Here is a 21,150-nt window from a genome sequence, read left to right as displayed (position 1 = left end):
GTTAAATAGAGGAGAGAGTGAGAAATAGAGAGAGAGAGAGGGGAGAGAGTGTTAAATAGAGGAGAAGAGTGAAATAGAGGAGAGGAGAGGGAGGAGAGAGTGTTAATAGAGGAGAGAGTGAGAAATAGAGGAGAGAGGAGAGGGGAGAGAGTGTTAAATAGAGGGAGAGAGGAGAAATAGAGGAGAGAGAGAGGGGAGAGAGTGTTAAATAGAGGAGAGAGTGAGAAAATAGAGAGAGAGAGAGGGGAGAGAGTGTTAAATAGAGGAGAGGGAGAGGGGAGAGAGTTAAATAGAGGAGAGAGAGAGAGGGGAGAGAGTGTGTAAATAGAGGAGAGAGAGAGGGAGAGGTGTTAAATAGAGGAGAGAGTGAGAAATAGAGGAGAGAGAGAGGGGAGGAGTGTTAAATAGAGGAGAGAGAGAGGGGAGAGGGGGGGAGTGTTAAATAGAGGAGAGAGAAATAGAGAAGAGGGAGGGGAGGAGTGAAATAGAGGAGAGAGTGTTAAATAGAGGAGAGAGGAGAAATAGAGGAGAGGAGGGGAGAGAGTGTTAAATAGAGGAGAGAGAGAGGGGAGAGAGTGTTAAATAGAGGAGAGAGAGGGGGGAGGGGGGAGAGGAGTGTAAATAGAGGAGAGAGGAGGGGAGGAGTGTAATAGAGGAGAGAGTGAGAAATAGAGGAGAGAGAGAGGGAGAGTGAGAGGTTAATGAGGAGAGAGAGGGGAGGAGAGTGTTAAATAGGGAGAGTGTGAGAATAGAGGGAGGAGAGAGGGGAGGAGTGTTAATAGAGGAGAGAGGAGAAATAGAGGAGAGAGGAGAGGGGGAGAGAGTGTTAAATAGAGGAGAGAGGGAAATAGAGGAGAGAGAGAGGGGGAGAGTGTTAAATAGAGGGATGAGAGTGAGAAATAGAGGAGAGATAGAGGGGAGAGAGTGTAAATAGAGGAGAGAGTGAAGAAATAGAGGAGAGAGAGAGGGGGAGAGAGTGTTAAATAGAGGAGGAGAGAGAGGGGAGAGAGTGTTAAATAGAGGAGAGAGAGAGAGGGGAGCGAGGTTAAATAGAGGAGAGAGAGATGGAGGGAGAGAGTGTTAAATAGAGGAGAGAGTGAGGAAATAGAGGAGAGGAGAGAGGGGAGAGAGTGTTAAATAGAGGAGAGAGAGAGGGGAAGAGGTGAAATAGAGGAGGAGAGGAATAGAGAGAGAGTGAGGGAGCGAGTGTAATAGAGGAGGAGAGTGTTAAATAGAGGAGAGAGTGAGAAATAGAGGAGAGAGAGGGGAGAGAGTGTTAAATAGAGGAGAGAGAGAGGGGAGAGAGTGTTAAATAGAGGAGAGAGAGAGGGGAGAGAGTGTTAAATAGAGGAGAGAGTGAGGGGAGCGAGTGTTAAATGAGGAGAAAGAGAGGAGAAATAGAGGAGAGAGAGAGGGGAGAGAGTGTTAAATAGAGGAGAGAGAGGGAGAGAGAGGAGAGAGTGTTAAATAGAGGAGAGGAGGAGAAATAGAGGAGAGAGGAGGGAGCGAGTGTTAAATAGAGGAGAGTGTTAAATAGAGGAGAGAGAGGGGAGAGAGTGTTAAATAGAGGAGAGAGTGAGAAATAGAGGAGAGAGAGAGGGAGAGAGTGTTAAATAGAGGAGAGAGAGAGAAAATAGAGGAGAGGTAGAGAGAGAGGGGGAGGAGAGAGTGTTAAATAGAGGAGAGAGTGAGGGGGAGAGTAGAGGGGTTAGAGAGGAGAGAGAGAAAAGAGGAGAGAGTGAGGGGAGAGAGTGTTAAATAGAGGAGAGAGAGAGGGAGCGAGTGTTAAAGAGAGGAGAAGAGGGAGGGAGGAGTGTTAAATAGAGGAGAGAGTGAGAATAGAGGAGAGAGAGAGGGGAGAGAGTGTTAAATAGAGGAGAGAGTGAGAAATAGAGGAGAGAGAGAGGAGAGAGGTTAAATAGAGGAGAGAGAGAGAAATAGAGGAGAGAAGAGAGGGGAGAGAGTGTAATGAGGAGAGAGAGAGATGAGGAGAGAGAGAGGAGAGAGTGTTAAATAGAGGAGAGAGAGAGGGGAGAGGTGTTAAATAGAGAGGAGGAGAGGGAGGAGTGGTAAATAGAGGAGAGAGTGAGAAATAGAGGAGAGAGAGAGGGGAAGAGTGTTAAATAGAGGAGAGAGTGAGAATAGAGGGAGAGAGGGAGAGAGGTAAATAGAGGAGAGAGAGAAGGGGGAGAGAGAGTGTTAAAATAGAGGAGAGAGAGAGGGGAGCGAGTGTTAAATAGAAGAGAGAGAGAGAAGGGGAGAGAGTGTTAAATAGAGGATGAGAGAGAGGGGAGAGAGTGTTAAATAGAGGAGAGAGAGAGGGGAGCGAGTGTTAAATAGAGGAGGAGAGTGAGGGGAGAGAGGTGTAAATGAGGGAGAGAGTGAGAAATAGAGGAGAGAGAGAGAGGGGAGAGAGTGTAAATAGAGGAGAGAGAGAGGGGAGAGAGTGTTAAATAGAGGGGAGAGAGAGAGGGAGAGAGTGTTAAATAGAGAGAGATGAGGGTGAGGAGTGTAAATAGAGGAGAGAGAGGGGGAGAGAGTGTTAAATAGAGGAGAGAGAGAGGGGAGAGAAGTGTAAATAGAGGAGAGAGAGAGGGGGAGAGAGTGTTAAATAGAGGAGAGAGGAGGAAATAGAGGAGAGGAGAGGGAGAGAGTGTTAAATAGAGGAAGAAGAGAGAGGGGATGAGAGTGTTAAATAGAGGAGAGAGAGAGGGAGAGAGTGTTAAATAGAGGAGAGAGAGAGAGGGAGAGAGTGTAAATAGAGGAGAGAGAGAGGGGAGAGAGTGTTAAATGAGGAGAGAGGAGGGAGAGTGTTAAATAGAGGAGAGAGTGAGGGGGAGAGAGTGTTAATAGGGAGAGAGTGAGAAATAGAGGAGAGAGAGAGGGGAGGAGAGAGTGTAAATAGAGGAGAGAGAGAGGGGAGAGAGTGTTAAATAGAGAGAGAGAGAGGGAGAGATGTTAAATAGAGGAGAGAGTGAGGGGAGACGAGTGTTAAATAGAGGAGAGAGTGAGAGAGAGAGTGTTAAATAGAGGAGAGAGAGAGGGGAGAGAGGTTAAAATAGAGGAGAGAGAGAGGGGAGAGAGTGTTAAAAGGAGAGAGTGAGAAATAGAGGAGAGAGAGAGGGGAGAGGAGAGAGTGTTAAATAGAGGAGAGAGAGAGGGGAGAGAGTGTTAAATAGAGGAGAGAGAGAGGGGAGAGAGTGTTAAATAGAGGAGAGAGAGGGGGAGAGAGTGTTAAATAGAGGAGAGAGAGAGGGGAGAGAGAGTGTAAATAGAGGAGAGAGAGAGGGAGAGAGTGTAAATAGAGGAGGAGAGAGAGAGGGAGAGAGTGTTAAATAGAGGACGAGAGAGAGGGGAGAGAGTGTTAATAGAGGAGAGAGAGAGGGGAGTGAGAGGGAAATAGAGGAGAGAGTGAGAAATAGAGGAAGAGAGAGAGGGGAGAGAGTGTTAATAGAGGAGAGAGTGAGAAATGAGAGGAGAGAGAGAGGGGAGAGAGTGTTAAATAGAGAGAGGAGAGTGAGAAAATAGAGGAGAGACGAGAGGGGAGAGAGTGTTAAATAGAGGAGAGGAGAGAAGGAGAGAGTTATAAGAGGAGAGAGAGAGAGGAGAGAGTGTTATGAGGATGAGAGAGATGGAAGGATGAGAGTGTAAATAGAGGAGAGAGTGAGAAATAGAGGAGAGAGAGAGGGGGAGAGAGTGTTAAATAGAGGAGAGAGACAAAAGCTAATCATCACAGCCAACACCTCCCCCTAGCAAACAGACAGGCCCAAGGGTACACTCACATCACACTCACAAACCATTTACTTTGCTTTTTACAATTTACTAGATTAACTCAAGACTGTAAATATAATATAATTGGGTAAATAAATGCAGTTGTCATGTAGTAGCAGACACCTTCATCCAAAGCAACTTAGGATTCATAGTGACATACCCAGTAGCCTTAATGTGGCCCATGCAGGAATCTAACCCGCAACCCTAGTGGTGCTAGCAGCACCATGCTCTCTAACTAAGCCAATGACTCCACTGTAACAGTGGTTGTGTGTAGCAGCACTGGTCGCTCCACCAGTATAGTGTTACACTGAGGGGCACAGAGGCTCGTCACAGAGCCTGGCCTGTAAACACACACAGGGGAGCACTAATTAACTGTCACCAACACAAGAGTTAAGAGTTGCAGTGTCACAGTGTGTCAGAATTACAGCCCCCAGACCTGCATGTAGTACCCAGGGCCCCAGCCCTCCGCCATTGTCTAACGGGATATAATTAGATAGCATTCTGGCAGAGTGAATTAGCATAATTATGCAAACAGGGGCTGCTAAAGGGTTGGCACAAGGGAGGGCCACAGGGGGAACCTCTTAAAGCACACACAGTATGCAGTACACTCACACATACACAAATGTGCACACACACTCACACAGGCGTACATATTCATGCTCAAACACTTTCTGCATTAAGGCAGGATCATCCATTATAGAGCTATGGTATCTGAACACACACAAAGACACACACACGGTGATGTATGTAAGCTCTCGGGCCTACGAGACAGCAGGAGGGGTCGTGTCACCGGGTAATGAGGACGATTAGAAGACTAAAAAGAGTTGTAACCAAAGTGACAATGAGTGGTTTTGTAAAGGAGCCACATTATAAAGGCTGCCTATTTCCAGAGACCTGCTGTGTCCGAACAGAGGTCTGAATGGATGCCCCTATAGCCCTGATTCACACAGCTCATCCCACAGCATATGGATGGCCCCTGTAGCCCTGATTCACCCAGCTCATCCCACAGCATGTCTTACAACACCTCCCTGTAGAGTCTTATGACAGCACAGAGTGAAACCTACAATGGAGGAGCTCTCTAAGACACATGACTATCTGAACCCAACGTGTGACCTAGCCTAGCATACACCCCCCCCCCCCCCCCCCCCCCCCAAACCAGCCGCTCCTCTCCAGTCCAAACCCTGTGTCAACAAGGCTCTCATGTACCCAGCTAAAACCTCTTCAGCCCCACCTATCCCCATTGTGCCTGGAAACATTGGTCCTCACAGGAAACAAGGCCAGTTAAACCCCAAAACAAGCCCCCCTACAAGCCCTACTCCTATGGCCAATGCAGCATAGAGCACCGAAGCACACATTTGCAGGACTAATCCACCCCCAGCGTTTTGGACTCCCATTCAGGAAGAGAAGGAGCCCAAGGATTGTGGCTTGTACTCTCCTCAGGGGAGGATTTAGGGATGTGCAAGGTGGAGGGTGGGGGGGGGGGGGCAGGGGGCAGCTAACACAGGGGCAAGGGGCACCCCCTCTTCAGACAATGAGCTCCTGAGCTCCCCCTCCAGCCTTTCTGACAGGGGTATTTGGGGTGAGATGTTTGGGCCTAGCAATGCGTGAGATCAATTAGAAGTGGTTGAGAGGAGGGTTTGAAAGGCCCTGCCTAGCAGTGAGGACCCAGGGCCCCCTACCTCTAGAATCTCTACCTCCACCTCCCTCTCCCTCCCCTGGAAAATCCAGACCAGATGTGGGTCAAGGAGCCAGATATCTATCTATCTGAGCCAGTGAATAGCTCCTCCAGCTGGGATGGTGCGAGGGAGGTGGAGAAGACCAGCATCCTGCTGTGGTCATTGAGGGGAACGAACAGAGCTGGAAGCACCACATTCCTACCAGATGGGTTCTCTTGTACCCTCTTAACCCGAGACCCTGGTCCTGGTGATAGGGTCACCTCTCTCATCCCTCAGTCAACCAACTGGACACCAGATTAGCTGCAGGTCAGACAAAGTTAAGCAGGTAGGATCATCAGCTCTCCTGACAAATAACAACAACATCTAGCCTAAAGCTGTCTATTTCATACCACATCAATCTCTATTGAGACAGAATTCTGTAGAACCTCTAATACTTAGAGGTAAAGACTTTCAGAAGTAAAGATCCTTGTTTGGTATAATGCCACAATACATCTGAATAATTACGCTATTATACTGAAGGGTCAGAGTGCATTTTAGTATTACCTATGACCCCTAGTTTACACCAGCTAGGCCTACATGTAACCCAGATATGCTAATAAGGGCAAGGGGACCCACTGCTTATTATTTCTGGCTGTTTTCAGGTCCATCAGGATTAGCTGAGGTGATGGTATATGCTGTGCTGTGTGACCTGATAATGTGGGATGACTGAGTACAGTCCCAGTTTTGACCTCTACCACGACCCTAGACCCCTGTGTAGCCATCTGGCTCACAGATGACCCTCTGATTCCCATAGCTATGAAGACACAGGAATAACCGGAACCAATCAGGTGACTGTAAAGAAGGCTCGACATACACTATGGGGTGCTAAGTCATCCACTCAAACACAAGCGGTCCTTATTATCTTATTGATTAAAATGAGGATTAATCTATGCATAGGTCTACATAGCTACATACAATGATTACCATGTGTACTGTTACATCACAACATACACTGAGTGGCGCAAACATTAGGGACACCTGCTCTTTCCATGACAGACTGACCAGGTGAATCCAGGTGAAAGCTATGATCCCTTATTGATGTCACTTGTTAAATCAACTTCAATCAGTGTATGAAGGGGAGGATATGAGACATGGATTGTGTATGTGTGTCATTCAGAGGGTGAATGGGCAAGACAAAAGATTTAAGTGCCTTTAAACGGGGTACAGTAGTAGGTGCCAGGCGCACCGGTTTGAGGCTGTCAAGAACTGCAACGCTGCTGGGTTTTTCATGCTCAACAGTTTCCCCTGTGTATCAAGAATGGTTCACCACCCAAAAGACATCCAGCAAACTCCACACAACTGTGGGACCATTTGGGGTCAACATGGGCCAGCATCCCTGTGGAATGCTTTCGACACCTTGTAGAGTCCATGCCAAAACGAATTGAGGCTGTTCTGAGGACAAAAGGGGGGTGGAACTCAATATTAGTAAGGTGTACCTAATGTTTTGTATACTCAGTGTATATCCTGGGTGACAAATGATTTGTATTTTCTCTGTGGACCCATTTTCTGAAAGAGGAAAAGTGAACACACAGGAACACAGAATGAAAAGCCCAGACCACCAGTCTAGTTCGACCACAGTCCTCAGCTATAATAACAAAACACCCGAGTTTGGGCTCACTTGAGAGGGAGCTAGAACACAGATAACAGCTTTAGCCAATCTGTTCCTTTCATCACATTTGTGGAATGCTCACCCCACTGGGTAGCAGGTATGTGGGCCTGCTAAAGGCCAGGCTGGTGGGGATCACATGATCACATGACCTGGCTGTCAGGCAGGCATAGAAAGAGAGAGCCTCTCTCTGGCTCTGCTGTGTGAATACTGCTGATCAGCGCTGCCTGCTAGTGGGAGTACAGAGAGATGCAGCCTTCCCTGAGGGGTTCCCTCTTCTACAAACAACATCTGATTTACTGACCAAACTGTTACTCAGCGTTATATAAGACGATACAGGACAGCTGTCACCGTGGCAGCAGAACAGAAAACAATGTTTCCATTACCATGGAAAAACAGCTGCATGACCTTCTCACCTCATCCTCAGGATGCTGATTTGATTGGCTTCCACAGCGTAACATCAGATCATTTGTATTGCATGAGACTGTGTTAAGTCCTTACAAAAAGGTGATCCTCAATCTGCCCTCAGCGATAATGGTAAAAATCGCCTTTTCTCACTCTCTCGTTCCAACAGGCTGAGTGACTCACCAGAAGAGCAATCGATGTAAGTGGGAAAACAGTGTGTTAACGGAGGTCATCATAGGGAGGTAGTCATAGGTTAAATGAACACACACTCTTAAACATGTATATGGAGGATGTACTCACAGACATTCCCTGTATTGTCAAAACTGTTGAGAACCTCATTCACTCTGATGGGCCCGAGGTTATCTCTGGAAATGAATGAGAGATAAATATGATTATACAGTGTGTGTAAGCTGCACAGTGCTCGGCTTAAACATAGGACAACAAGGATCTCAAACCCACCTGAGAAAGGCACTGAACTCTGGGAAGGAAGCACTTGTGTATTCCACCCACTGGCCTTCGGAGGGGTCATCTGTCTCTTGGTGCGTGACACTGGTTTTGTTGAACAGGTTGAAGGAGGAGAATCTCCGGACAGACACCTGCTTGACCTCTGAGTCTGCACTGTCCAGCTGTTTCTGCCTCAGCACCTGAGGGAGTGGGAGATATAGCAACTGTCAAACCACACAACCTGACCTGCTTTAAAAACACCACCTCAAAACACATGTACTGACCAAATTAGAGTGACATGGAGGTATTAGAACCTTCTATCTAGCCTAGTGATGAAGATCTGATATGGCTCCAGGCTCTATTGTTCATCCTTGAAACTGATCCCCACAGTTCCTGTAGTAGTGTGGTCATTATCTTGTCACAGGACACCTTTAGTTTATTACTAGCACTTGCTCAGTGCAATATGAATTAGTGATGTTTTATTTCTATTTTTTTAACTATACAGTATTTGAAATGCAAGAGGATATTTCTGGAAGCATTTTGTGTATCAGTGAAATGCCCATGTAAGGACAAAACCTCCCTCTCAGGTCATGCCCTCACACTGTTATGGTTACAGCCCAACTGGGACAGAGGACTGGAGAGTTGTATATAATCTCAGTTACACATGTTACTGTAAATACTGATACAGGTCTATGAATGGTAAATCGCTGATAAATGTAGCTTAGCTAAAGCCAGTATATATCTAGCTAGCTAATGGCGCAATGATATTAGCTAGCTAGCTAACGTTAGGCGCAATACAACATTGATTCTGTCAGTTGATAACAAACCCATTGGAAATGTGACGCTTGTTTTACCTGTCGTAGGAGAGTCCATCTTGCACGAGCTACGTCGGTTCCACAATTAGGGTCTCGATTGGATTGGTGGTTGGTAATGAGCTCTTTTTCTTTATTTTCTGGCAAGGATGGCAACGGCGATTCGTGGTATTTACATTTTTCTGGTTCACCTGTCAACTTCCCTTCCATCCTGTCTTCAGTGTTTTGGGCAAAAATAAATAAAATTCTAAATGATTTACAGTGTGAAGCACACGGTCTAATAAAGCGAGTATGGCTCTGTTTGTTCACAGAATAGGACAAGTAGTACAGTGGTAGCGTGACATCAACCGGTAAAACCCTAACTACTCCTGTGTTGCTGGAGAAAGCATGCTACTTCCGTACACTTATGACAGCAAGACATAGCAATTTATTACCAACATCATCGAACGCAGTACTGAGTTAAAAATCGTATGCCGTCTGGGATTGATTCGTTTTGCCTTGTTTATACGCCATCAAACAGCGCTCAAATCAATGTTTTGAAATTTTTCTACTGGTGTCCTGGAGGTTGCCCAACGGCAAAGGCAATCAAACTACATTTAATTACATTAACGAACTATGGACTATTAAAGCGACATAAGAAGACATACTTGATACTGGGGTTTTTTTTTGAGAAAAATGCGTTCAAACTTGGGGTGGTGGTCACTTTCAAAACAATGATTGACATGAAATGATAGCTTGGTCGGTCAGTTACAGTGACAGCGACTATGTGTTCCATGACCAGTCTGCAATCGTGGCTCAGTCCTCTGATTCGGGGAAGTAAATGTAATCAAGTCTGGAGCCTTTTCACCTGCAAACCTAGAGGATTGATCTACCTAACGGATGCACGTCGTTTCACAATAGTAAAGGTGCTGTAACTCGCTCTCTATTGGTGCTAGTTACATCGCAGACCTTTACTTCTGATTACTGTCCTCATCTAATATTTAAGGAATGTTTCTAGGGATCTGTTACTGACAAACATGCTAGCCTTGTAGTAACCAAAGATGAAGTGGATATCGTAGAGAAATTGATCCTGTTCTTAGAATCTGATAGGCAATGGGGTCTTGTTTTTGTTGTAGGAAATGTACTCTCAAACGGTCAATCCAAATGTATAAAGGCACATATATTCAGATGACAGTCACACTGTGAGCATTTGTGCATACATTTCACCTAATATGTTCATGTCCTTCAGGACCCTTCCAGCTCCACTGTGGAATTCAACTCTCATAATAAGAAATACAGAAGTCTGGAGAGGTCTTTCAAGAGAAGGTTGAGGGCCATATACCAGAGGTTCTCCGGATGCCCAGACAATACAACGGTAAAGTTGTGCCTGATGTTTTGGCAAAGGTGTCTAAACAACTAGCACTGGTTTAATAAAGTAGTCATTTTACTGACAAACAGCTGTCTCTCCAGATCCAGGGGCGTAACCACGTGTACTTCATGGAGGGGGATGGCATCTATAGAATGGACACCAGGCAGGGTAAGCACAATTTTCTGGACAGACCTTTCCCTAATCACACCACTTTCTACTACTGTCCAGAGCTGAAGAGAAGTAAATTACATTAAACAATGTACGGTGTGGGTTTGTGACTGACTGGCTGCAGGTGACCCAGAGCCAGAAAAGGTGTTGTGTCTGGACTCCGTGGGGAAGGGAGATTGGAGCCTCCAGAGGTTGCGTCTCTCCCCCAGTGAGCATGCCCTGGCAGCCACAGTGAAGACCCCCCACAGAGAGGAGGCCAGGTGTGTCCTGGTCAAGCTAGGAGACAGAGAACCTACCCTGGACACACCTCAACCTCTACTCACCATTGACAAGGTTTTCAGCGTCGGTGAGGGAGAGGGTTAATAACATGGAGATAAACAATGTAGTGTTATACTGTGCCTTCGGAAACTTTTCAGTCTTATTCTTTACATTGATTAAATCGATTTTTTTCCTCATGAATCTACATACAAAACCCCATAATGACAAAGCAAAATCAGGTTTAGAAATGATTGATCATTTATTAAAAATAACAAAGTGAAATATTACATTTACATAAGTATTCAGACCCTTTACTCAGTACTTTGTCTAAGCACCTTAGGCAGCAATTACAGCCGTGAGTCTTCTTGGGTATGACGCTACAAGCTTGGCACACCTGTATTTGGGGAGTTTCTCCCATTCTTCTCTGCAGATCCTCAAGCTCTGTCAGGTTGGATGTGGAGCTTTGCGGCACAGCTATTTTCAGGCCACTTTTGCATTGTCTTGGCTGTGTGCTTAGGGTTGTTGTCCTGTTGGAAGGTGAACCTTCGCCACAGTCTGAGGTCCTGAGCGCTCTGGAGTAAGTTTTCATCAAGGATCTCTCTGTACTTTGCGCCGTTCATCTTTGCCTCGATCCTGAGGAGTCTCCCAATCCCTGCCGTTGAAAAACATCCCCACAGCATGATGCTGCCACCACCATGCTTCACCGTAGGGATGGTGCCAGGTTTCTTCTAGACGTGACGCTTGGCATTCAGGCCAAAGAGTTCAATCTTGGTTTCATCAGACCAGAGAATCCTGTTTCTCATCGTCTGAGAGTCTTTAGGTGCCTTCTGGCAAACTCCAAGCGGGCTGTCATGTGCCTTTTAATGAGGAGTGGCTTCCGTCTGGTCACTCTACCATAAAGGCCTGATTGGTGGAGTGTTGCAGAAATGATTGTCCTTCTGGAAGGTTCTCCCATCTCCACAGAGGAACTCTGGAGCTCTGTCAGACTGACCATCGGGTTCTTAGTCACCTCCCTGACCAAGGCCCTTGTCCCCCGATTGCTCAGTTTGGCCAGGCGGCCAGCTCTAGGAAGAGTCTTAGTGGTTCCAAACTTCTTCCATTTAAGAATGATGGAGGCCACTGTGTTCTTGGGGATCTTCAAAGCTGCAGAAATGTTTTGGTACCCTTCCCCAGATCTGTGCCACGGACAATTCCTTCGACCTCATAGCTTGGTTTCTGTTCTGACATGCACTGTCAACTGTGGGACCTTATATAGACAGGTGTGTGCTTTTCCAAATCATGTCCAATCAATTGAATTTACCACTGGTGGACTCTAATCAAGTTGTAGAAACAATTCAAGGATGATCAATGGAAACAGGATGCGCCTGAGCGGAATTGCGAGTCTCATAGCAAAGGGGCTGAATACTTATGTAAATAAGGTATTTCTGTTTTTTTATTTGTAATACATTTACAAACCTTTCTAAAAACCTGTTTTCGCTTTGTCATTATGGTTATTGTATGTAGATTGCTGAGGATTAAAAAATAATAATAATCCATTTTAGAATAAGGCTGTAACTTAACAAAATGTGGAAAAGTCAAGGGGTCTGAATACTTTCCAAAGGCACTGTGTTTAATATGGACTCTTCTACACAGAAAATAAGATGTGTGAGGATTGTCGTATGTATGTGTGTGTGTGTGTGTGTGTTTAGAGTGGGCTACAGATGACATCCTATTCTACAGCAGTCAGCAGAAACTCCAGTGTCACCATGTGTTCCGTCTGGACCTGACTGCCACTGGGACCAGAAGCGCCCTGGTGTACCAGGAACAGCAGCCTGAGTAAGACTAACACACACCTCTCCTTTGTCACACCTGTGTGTGTGTGTGTACATCATGTACTGTAATGTTTGAAAGAGGCCATGTTAGGACACGAGCCATTAAAACACAGAGAACATGTGTTAAAGTGCTCTGTTTTCGTAAGTTTTCTTTTGTCCACAGTGTGTTTGTTGAGGTGAGTCTCTCCAGAGACAGGAGGCTGGTGCTTGTTAACTGCAGCAGTAAGAGGAGCTCTGAGGTGTGGCTGATTGACAGCGCCAAGCCCCTTATGGAGCCCACCCTGGTCCAGGCCCGCCTCCCTGAGCTGCTGTACCATGTAGAGCACTCCCACGGCCAGCTGTACATCCTGGCCAACACTGGACCTGGACAAGAGTACCAGGTAGCCTACTGCCTCAGACAACCCCATAGACATTGATAGAGTACCAGGTAGCCTACTGCCTCAGACAACCCCATAGACATTGATAGAGTACCAGGTAGCCTACTGCCTCAGACAACCCCATAGACATTGATAGAGTACCAGGTAGCCTACTGCCTCAGACAACCCCATAGACATTGATAGAGTACCAGGTAGCCTACTGCCTCAGACAACGCCATAGACATTGAAATAAAAATATTCTCTATGGACAAATCAGTGGATCTGCATGCAAACAAACAGCACGCACAGTTGCACACTGTGTTTGTGTGTGTACATGACGTGATAAATGCATGTGTTATCAATATAATCTATGATTCTACTCTATGCTGTCCCAGGTGTTGAGGGCACCTCTCTCATCCCCCTCCATCAAACACTGGGTCCCAGTGTGTAGCCCTGGTCCTGGGACAGCTGTGAAGGACATGGAGGTGCTCCAGGACCACTGTGTGTTGGCCACCAGGGATCCCTTAGGCCTGCTAGCACTCCAGGTGTTCCCACTATCTCAGCCAGCAACCACATTCACCCTGCAGGTGACAGAAAGAGCTATATGAAGACATCTCTCTTATTTGATTAGTATCATTTTTATTCCACAGTTTTAAAATACATAAAATGTTACACCAGACAGAGGATACAAGTCAAGAGACTTGTTTCCATTGTGGTCCTTTAACAGGCTACTCTATTTCTCCTCCTGCTGAGGCAGTTGATTATCATTCTGATGGCCATGACTATGTTTAACACTGCACTGCCTAGCCAGGTGTACTGGTAGTATACTGTACCATGAAAGCTAGGCCTTAAACGAATACTGAGATTCCGGCAAAGCCATGAAACGACCTCTAACTTCCTTCATACTGCACGCAGAGACATAAAAATGACATCCACAACTTAATTGCTAGAATCTAGCAGTATCCTTTTAACCAGAACTGTCCTCCATCTCTCAGCTGCCACCGTGGGCCTGTGCCATAGAGACCAAGAGGGCTGGGCTAACAGACAGTGGCTGGTTGGAGTTCCTTCTGTCGTCTCCAGTCCACCCCCCTGTCCTGTACCGCTACTCCCCCAGGGAGTACAGGCTCCTCTTACAGGAGGACACAGAGGAACACAGAACCCCCCAGGAGTATCAAACCACCCGACTAGAGGCCCCCAGCCAGGTAGACTGGATCTGAATCGTACACACACACATTCAGAGAGGAAAGCCTCAAGAATACAATGCCGAAATGATGGGTGTGGACTGTATTTTGGTAATCCACTGATGACCTACCAGCCTGCAGTAAGGGTTCACCAGAGGCTCATGAAACACCATAGTCTAGGAGCTCACACACACGTTACATTCCCTCGCACACAAGCACAGTTTTTTTTCGAAAACAGTATGTAATATTTTGTGTGTGTATTGTGATTACTGTACTCTCTCTCGGCCTATAGGACGGTACCATGGTGCCACTGACTCTCTTCCACATACCTATGTTGGAGGACCTGAGGGGTGCTCCATTGCTGGTGCATGTGTATGGGGCCTATGGCATGGACCTTAACATGGACTTCAGCCCAGACAGAAGACTGCTGCTTGAGGATGGCTGGGCTCTGGCCTACTGCCATGTCAGGTAGCGCTACAACTCCCAGAAGCCTTTGCGCCACAGAATAACTGTTCCTACAGGATAAAGTCTGTTGTGGGTGGCTATATTAATTGTTCGTGCTCTCATTGTAATGTTTTCTGTAGAACATATAGTACCAGTCAGAAATGTGGACACACCTACTCATTCAAGGGTTTGTCTTTATTTTGACTATTTTCTGCATTGTAGAATAATAGTGAAGACAAACAATGAAATAACACATATAGAATCATGTCGTAACTAAAAAAGGTGTTAAACAAATCAAAATATATTTGAGATTTGAGATTCTTCAAAGTAGCCACCCTTTGCCTTGATGACAGCTTTGCACACTCTTGGCATTCTCTCAACCAGCTTAATGAGGTAGTCACCTGGAATGCATTTCAATTAACAGGTGTGCCTTGTTAAAAGTTAATTTGTGGAATTTCTTTCCTTAATGCGTTTGAGCCAATCAGATGTGACAAGGTAGGGATGGTATACAGAAGATAGCCATATTTGGTAAAAGACCAAGTCCATATTATGGCAAAAAGAGCTCAAATAAGCAAACATAAATGACAGTCCATCATTACTTTAAGACATGAAGGTCAGTCAATCAAGAACTTTGAAAGTTTCTTCATGTGCAGTTGAAAAAAACATCAAGCGCTATGATAAAACTGGCTCTCATGAGGACCGCCACAGGAAAGGAAGTACCAGAGTTACTGCTGCAGAGGATAAGTTCTTTAGAATTACCAGCCTCAGAAATCGGCAATTAACTGCACCTCAGATTGCACCTCACGGAGTTCAAGTAACAGACACATCTCAACATCAACTGTTCAGGGGAGACTGCGGGATTCAGGCCTTCATGGTCTAATTGCTGCAAAAAAACACTACCTAAGGACACCAATAAGAAGAAGAGATTTGCTTGGGCCAAGAAACACGAGCAATGGACATTAGACCGGTGGAAATCTGTCCTTTGGTCTGATGAGTCCAAATTTGAGATTTTTGGTTCCAACCTCTGTCTTTGTGAGATGCAGAGTAGGTGAACGGATGATCTTCGCATGTGTGGTTCCCACCGTGAAGCATGGAGGAGGAGGTGTGATGGTGCTTTGCTGGTGACACTGTCAGTGATTTATTTAGAGTTCAAGGCACACTTAACCAGCATGGCTACCACAGCATTCTGCAGCAAATACGCCATCCCATCTGGTTTGCACTTAGTGGGACTATCATTTGTTTTTCAACACGACAATGACCCAAAACATACCTCCAGGCCAGGTAAGGGGTATTTGACCAAGGAGAGTGATGGAGTGCTGCACCAAAGGACTTGGCCTCCACAATCACTCGACCTCAACCCAATTGAGATGGTTTGGGATGAGTTGGACCGCAGAGTGAAGGAAAAGCACCCAACAAGTGCACAGCATATGTGGGAACTCCTTCAAGACTCATGAAGCTGGTTGAGAGAATGCCAAGAGTGTGCAAAGCTGTCATCAAGGCAAAGGGTGGCTACTTTGAAGAATCTCAAATCTAAAATATATTTTGATTTGTTTAACACTTTTTTGGTTATTACATGATTCCATATGTGTTATTTCATAGTTTTGATGTCTTCACTATTATTCTACAATGTAGAAAATAGTACAAATAAAGAAAAACTCTTGAATGAGTAGGTGTGTCCAAACTTGACTGGTACTGTATATGATTATCTGTCTTGTAAAAAAAGGAGTTTGCAGCACTTCTGAATGTTTTACCACTCTGACTACATGTGTGGTTGTAGGGGTGGAGGTGAGCGTGGCCTGGGCTGGCATAGACAGGGTCGTATGGAGGGCAAACTGAGAGGAGTGGAGGACCTGGCTGCCTGTATCCACAGGCTCTATGACCTGGGGGTGTCGAGACCCTCTCTGACCGCCCTCACCGCTCGCAGCGCCGGGGCCGTACTGGTGGGGGCGCTCTGCAACCTACACCCCCAACTCATACGAGCTGTCACACTACAGGTAAAACCACCGAGACCCTACCTGCAGCCTTCAAAAACACACACACATTTCCACCCCTATTTTCTCTGCTCTCTCAGGCCTGAATCCTTACTTGTGAAAAGTGTGTGTAACTTAACTTTCCGAGCAAATACCCCACTGACATCAACAGTGGCGACCCGTAATTCAGGGCAGGTGGGGCAGAGCCGGTGGGGTTTTGAGCCCCACATTTTTAGCAAAAATACATAAATAAAATGTTATATATACATATACAGCTGTAGTCGGAAGTTTACATACACCGTAGCCAAATACATTTAAACTCTTTTTTTTAAATTTTAATTCTTGACATTTAATCCTAATACAAATTCCCTGTCTTAGGTAAGTTAGGATCACCACTTTATTTTAAGAATGTGAAATGTCAGGATAATAGTAGAGAGAGTGATTTATTTCAGCTTTTATTTCTTTCATCACATTCCCAGTGGGTCAGAAGTTTACATACACTCAATTAGTATTTGGTAGCATTGCCTTTAAATTGTTTAACTTGGGTCAAACGTTTCGGGAAGCCTTCCACAAGCTTCCCACAATAAGTTGGGTGAATTTTGGCCCATTCCTCCTGACAGAGCTGGTGTAACTGAGTCAGGTTTGTAGGCCTCCTTGCTTGCACATGCTTTTTCAGTTCTGCCCACACATTTTCTATAGGATTGAGGTCAGGGCTTTGTGATGGCCACTCCAATACCTTGACTTTGTTGTCCTTAAGCCATTTTGCCACAACTTTGGAAGTACGCTTGGGGTCATTGTCCATTTGGAAGAGCCAAGCTTTAACTTCCTGACTGATGTCTTGAGATGTTGCTTCAATATATCCACATAATTTTCCTCCCTCATGATGCCATTTATTTTGTGAAGTGCACCAGTCCCTCCTGCAGCAAAGCACCCCCATAACATGATGCTGCCACCCCCGTGCTTCACGGTTGGGATGGTGTTCTTCGGCTTGCAAGCCTCCCCCTTTTTCCTCCAAACATAACGATGGTCATTATGGCCAAACAGTTCTATTTTTGTTTCATCAGACCAGAGGACATTTCTCAAAAAAGTACGATCTTTAAATAGTACCCACAAAACACCAGTCTCAACGTCAACAGTGAAGAGGCGACTCCGAAATGCTGGCCTTCTAGGCAGAGTTGCAAAGAAAAAGCCATATCTCAGACAGGCCAATAAAAAGAAAAGATTAAGATGGGATGTTGAGACTGGTGTTTTGCGGGTACTATTTAATGAAGCTGCCAGTTGAGGACTTGTGAGGCGCTTGTTTCTCACACTAGACACTCTAATGTACTTGTCCTCTTGCTCAGTTGTGCACCGGGGCCTCCCACTCCTCTTTCTATTCTGGTTTGAGCCAGTTTGCACTGTTCTGTGAAGGGAGTAGTACACAGCGTTGTACAAGATCTTCGGTTTCTTGGCAATTTCTCGCATTTGTAAGGATTCACTCCATTGTGCTGGAAAGAAAGCTCTGCTGTTGGGACAACTTTATGTAGGCCCTAACAGTTTGTGGGCACAGCTTGTTGCCATTATAGTGGGGGGCAGCAGGTAGCCTAGTGGTTAGAGCGTTGGGCCAGTAACCAAAAGGTTGCTGGATCGAGTCCCTGAGCTGACAAGTTAAAAATCTGTCATTCTGCCCCTGAACAAGGCAGTTAACCCACTTTTCCCCAGTAGGCCGTCATTGTAAATAAGAATTTGTTCTTAACTGACTTGCCTAGTTAAATAAAGGTTAAAAAAATACACTGAGTTTACAAAACATTAAGAACATCTGCTCTTTCCTTGACAGTCTAACTGACTTGCCTAGTTAAATAAAGGTTAAAAATAGTGCAATGAATGTGTAGTGTCTTTGCTGGCATGCATCTAAAAACAAATGTGGATTTACATGCTAAAATCGCCACTGGACATCAATGTATAATTAGTGGAAAAGTTCAAGTTACAGTATGGCCACATATCTTGAGTAAGGATTAGGCCTTCAACCTCACAAGTCACTGGTTAGGTGTTCTCTTCGGTCTCCAGGCACCTTTCCTTGATGTGCTGGGCACTATGCAGGAGCCCAGTCTGCCCCTGACGCTGGAGGAGAGGGGGGAATGGGGGGATCCCATGTCAGACACATGCCAAAGGGACACTATCGCCTCCTACTGCCCCTGTCATAACATTACACCTCAGGTTTGCTTATAAACCTTACTGTACACAACACAAAACCATAAAATAATATGCAAACATTGCCCAAACAACTTTTAAACTGTGCTTTTTCTCTTTGGGTTTTAGGCTGCTACCTGTATAGCACTTTGTGACAACTGCTGAGATAAAAAAGGCTTCATAATATAAATTAGCGTTTTTGTATGTGTGTATACCACAGCACTACCCCTCCATGCTGCTCACAGCCTACATAGAAGACAACAGAGTGCCTGTAGCCGGAGTACACAAGTACGAGGAGAGACTTCAGGAAGCAATTCACACACACCTCAATGGCCACCCTGTATCTGGTGAGTAGATAGACATGAAACAGTTACTCTACCTAAAGCATATTCCAATGAAGGCTCATTATCCCAGAATTGTCCAGAGTTTTGTTCTTCCTGAAGAGCAGCAGTGTGGTCAGATTCAGGTCCCACTAGAGGAGTGTGTGTTCCTCAGGAGACTGCTGTAATGGATCATTGCTAGAAGTGTAGGAGTTTATATCCAGTACAGAGCAGAGGTCACCTTGTAGCACAGCAGCTCTATGTGAATCAGCGTCAGCAAATCATACTGATTCCCCCAGTGAGGGACTTACTCTAGCTCTTTACCGCTCCTTAATAATCTCACATCAATTCAATATAAGGCCTTTATTGGCATGGGAAACATATGTTAACATTGCCAAAGCAAGTGAAGTAGATAATAAACATGTGAAATAAATAAATGAACATTAAACATTACACTCACAGAATTTCCAAAAGAATGAAGACATTTCAAATGTCATATGTCTATATACAGTGTTGTAACGATGTGCAAATAGTTCAAGTGCAAAAGGGAAAATAAATAGACATAAATGTGGGTTGTGTTTGTACATCTCTCTCTTTCTCTCAACCATACACTGTCTCCTACTCTGTTGCTCACACACACATTCACTCTGTCTAATTTTCTGTCACTCACAGACATACACACACTTGTGTGCACAGGCAGAGAGGGTCTCTCACTAATCTCTACCCCTCTCCTCTGTCATTGATAAAGTGCTGATCGCACACCCACAGCCGGGTTCATTAGCATGTTTATGAGATAGTGTATCAGCAGGAGAGATAAGGAACAATACACTGGGCTCTGGCAAGGTCAGGAGGAGGCTTGTGAAACACAGCACATTGAGGAGAGAGGGAGGGAGGACAAGAGGGAGGGGAGAGAGAGGGAGGGAGGGAGCCTAGGAGAGCAGCAGTCAGATTAGAGAGAAATTACTGAGGACTTTTCAGAATTAGAGCTCCTCGTTTCCTTTGCTCTTCTCATCAAGCTGTGATCACAGGAGGAAACACTACAGAACACACAAGACACTCACTACATTATAGGGGAAACACCTATTGCTGTTGTACCCAGCCTAAAATATCTTCGCTACTATTGATTAAATGACCATTTTGCTACTAGAGGGACTGGATATTGTTGCACCCCGCCTGACTGCAGCCACTGATGGCACATTCCGATCAGAACCCTTCATCCCTGGCAATGACGACCTCTGATGTGGTCATGTTGATAGAGATCGGCCACTTGTATTGGACATGATGAACAATGCATTTGTTTTCTAATTTGTTGTTTGTGTGTTGTCATCTCTGTATCCAGAATCTGAGTCCACACCCAGTGTCATTCTGGACCTTCAACCGGGAGCAGACCACTTTGGCCCAGGGGACTTTGAACTGTCTCTGACTGAGGTATCTATGGGCTCACTCATGATATCCCTTCTTTTATAGAGTCCACGACAATATGACCTGATCAGTCTCTGACCCATAAACCGTCTGAGTGGCACCCTATTCCATATATAGTGCATGAGTTAGTGTAGATTTATGAACACTACATAATCATAAACACTGTAATAAGCGTCACTAACCTGCCAACCAAGTTTGTTGAGTCATAAAACATGTTGGCATTGTTGATATGGAGTTAGGTAAGAGGATTACACTATTAAACATTGCTGTTCTCAGGCTGACCTGACAGCCCACTCCTGTCTCTCTCTACCCCACTCAGAGTGCTCGACAGCTGGCCTTTCTCCACACAGAGCTGGGCCTGAACCAGCGGAAGACCCAAAACAGGCGGAAGTAGAAGGAAGTGTGGAGGAGAACTCATCAGAGCCATATAGAGATACATGTGTGGTTGACCCACGGGGGGGTTGAGTAAAATAAAATAAACAGTTTGGGGGTACGAACTCAAAATATAAAGACAACAATTTCTATTTCTTTTTTTACTGAGTTACAGTTCATATAAGGAAATTTGTAAATTTAAATTAATTAGGCCCTAATCTATGGATTTCACATGACTGGGAATACAGATATGCATCTGTTGGTCACAGATACCTTTAAAAAAAATTAGGGGGTATATCAGAAAACCAGTCAGTATCTGTTGTGACCACCATTTGCCTCATGCAACGTGACACATCTCCTTTGTATACAGTTGATCAGGCTGTTGATTGTGGCATGTGGAATGTTGTCCCCCTCTTCAGTGGCTGTGAGAAGTTGCTGGATATTGGCAGGAACTGGAACACGCTGATGTACACGTCGATCCAGAGCATCCCAAACTTGCTCAATAGGTGACATGTCTGGTGAGTATGCAGGCCATGGAAGAAGTGGGCCATTTTCAGCTTCCAGGAATTGTGTACAGA

General features: G+C 45.4%; 2 protein-coding genes across 2 annotated transcripts in view; one reads left to right on the top strand and one right to left on the bottom strand.

Annotated features, from left to right (window-relative positions):
• Positions 1–9,126, bottom strand: part of LOC120029421 (protein tweety homolog 2-like) — a 103,073-nt gene extending 93,947 nt beyond the window's left edge. The window contains exons 1-4 of the mRNA XM_038974636.1: positions 8,796–9,126; positions 7,957–8,141; positions 7,798–7,862; positions 7,105–7,115 (exon numbers count right to left, since the gene is read on the bottom strand). Of these exons, the coding sequence (XP_038830564.1) occupies positions 7,105–7,115; positions 7,798–7,862; positions 7,957–8,141; positions 8,796–8,963 (429 nt within the window). The 5' untranslated portion in view covers positions 8,964–9,126. The remainder of the gene's footprint in view (positions 1–7,104; positions 7,116–7,797; positions 7,863–7,956; positions 8,142–8,795) is intronic.
• Positions 9,127–9,297: 171 nt separating this feature from the next.
• prepl (prolyl endopeptidase like) lies at positions 9,298–20,797 on the top strand. The gene is made up of 14 exons (XM_038975005.1): positions 9,298–9,658; positions 9,982–10,107; positions 10,203–10,269; positions 10,394–10,615; positions 12,216–12,342; positions 12,502–12,718; positions 13,090–13,281; positions 13,690–13,896; positions 14,168–14,343; positions 16,097–16,313; positions 18,336–18,485; positions 18,679–18,805; positions 20,118–20,206; positions 20,520–20,797. The coding sequence occupies exons 1-14, from the start codon at positions 9,518–9,520 to the stop codon at positions 20,592–20,594; spliced, it is 2,133 nt and encodes a 710-aa protein (XP_038830933.1). The 5' UTR covers positions 9,298–9,517; the 3' UTR covers positions 20,595–20,797.
• Positions 20,798–21,150: the final 353 nt, after the last annotated feature.

Source organism: Salvelinus namaycush, chromosome 35 (genome assembly GCF_016432855.1).
Source record: "Salvelinus namaycush isolate Seneca chromosome 35, SaNama_1.0, whole genome shotgun sequence".
In the NCBI taxonomy this organism is placed as follows: domain Eukaryota; kingdom Metazoa; phylum Chordata; class Actinopteri; order Salmoniformes; family Salmonidae; genus Salvelinus; species Salvelinus namaycush.
The sequence above is the reverse complement of the archived record's forward strand: the minus strand, read 5'-3'. Positions and strand labels throughout refer to the sequence as shown.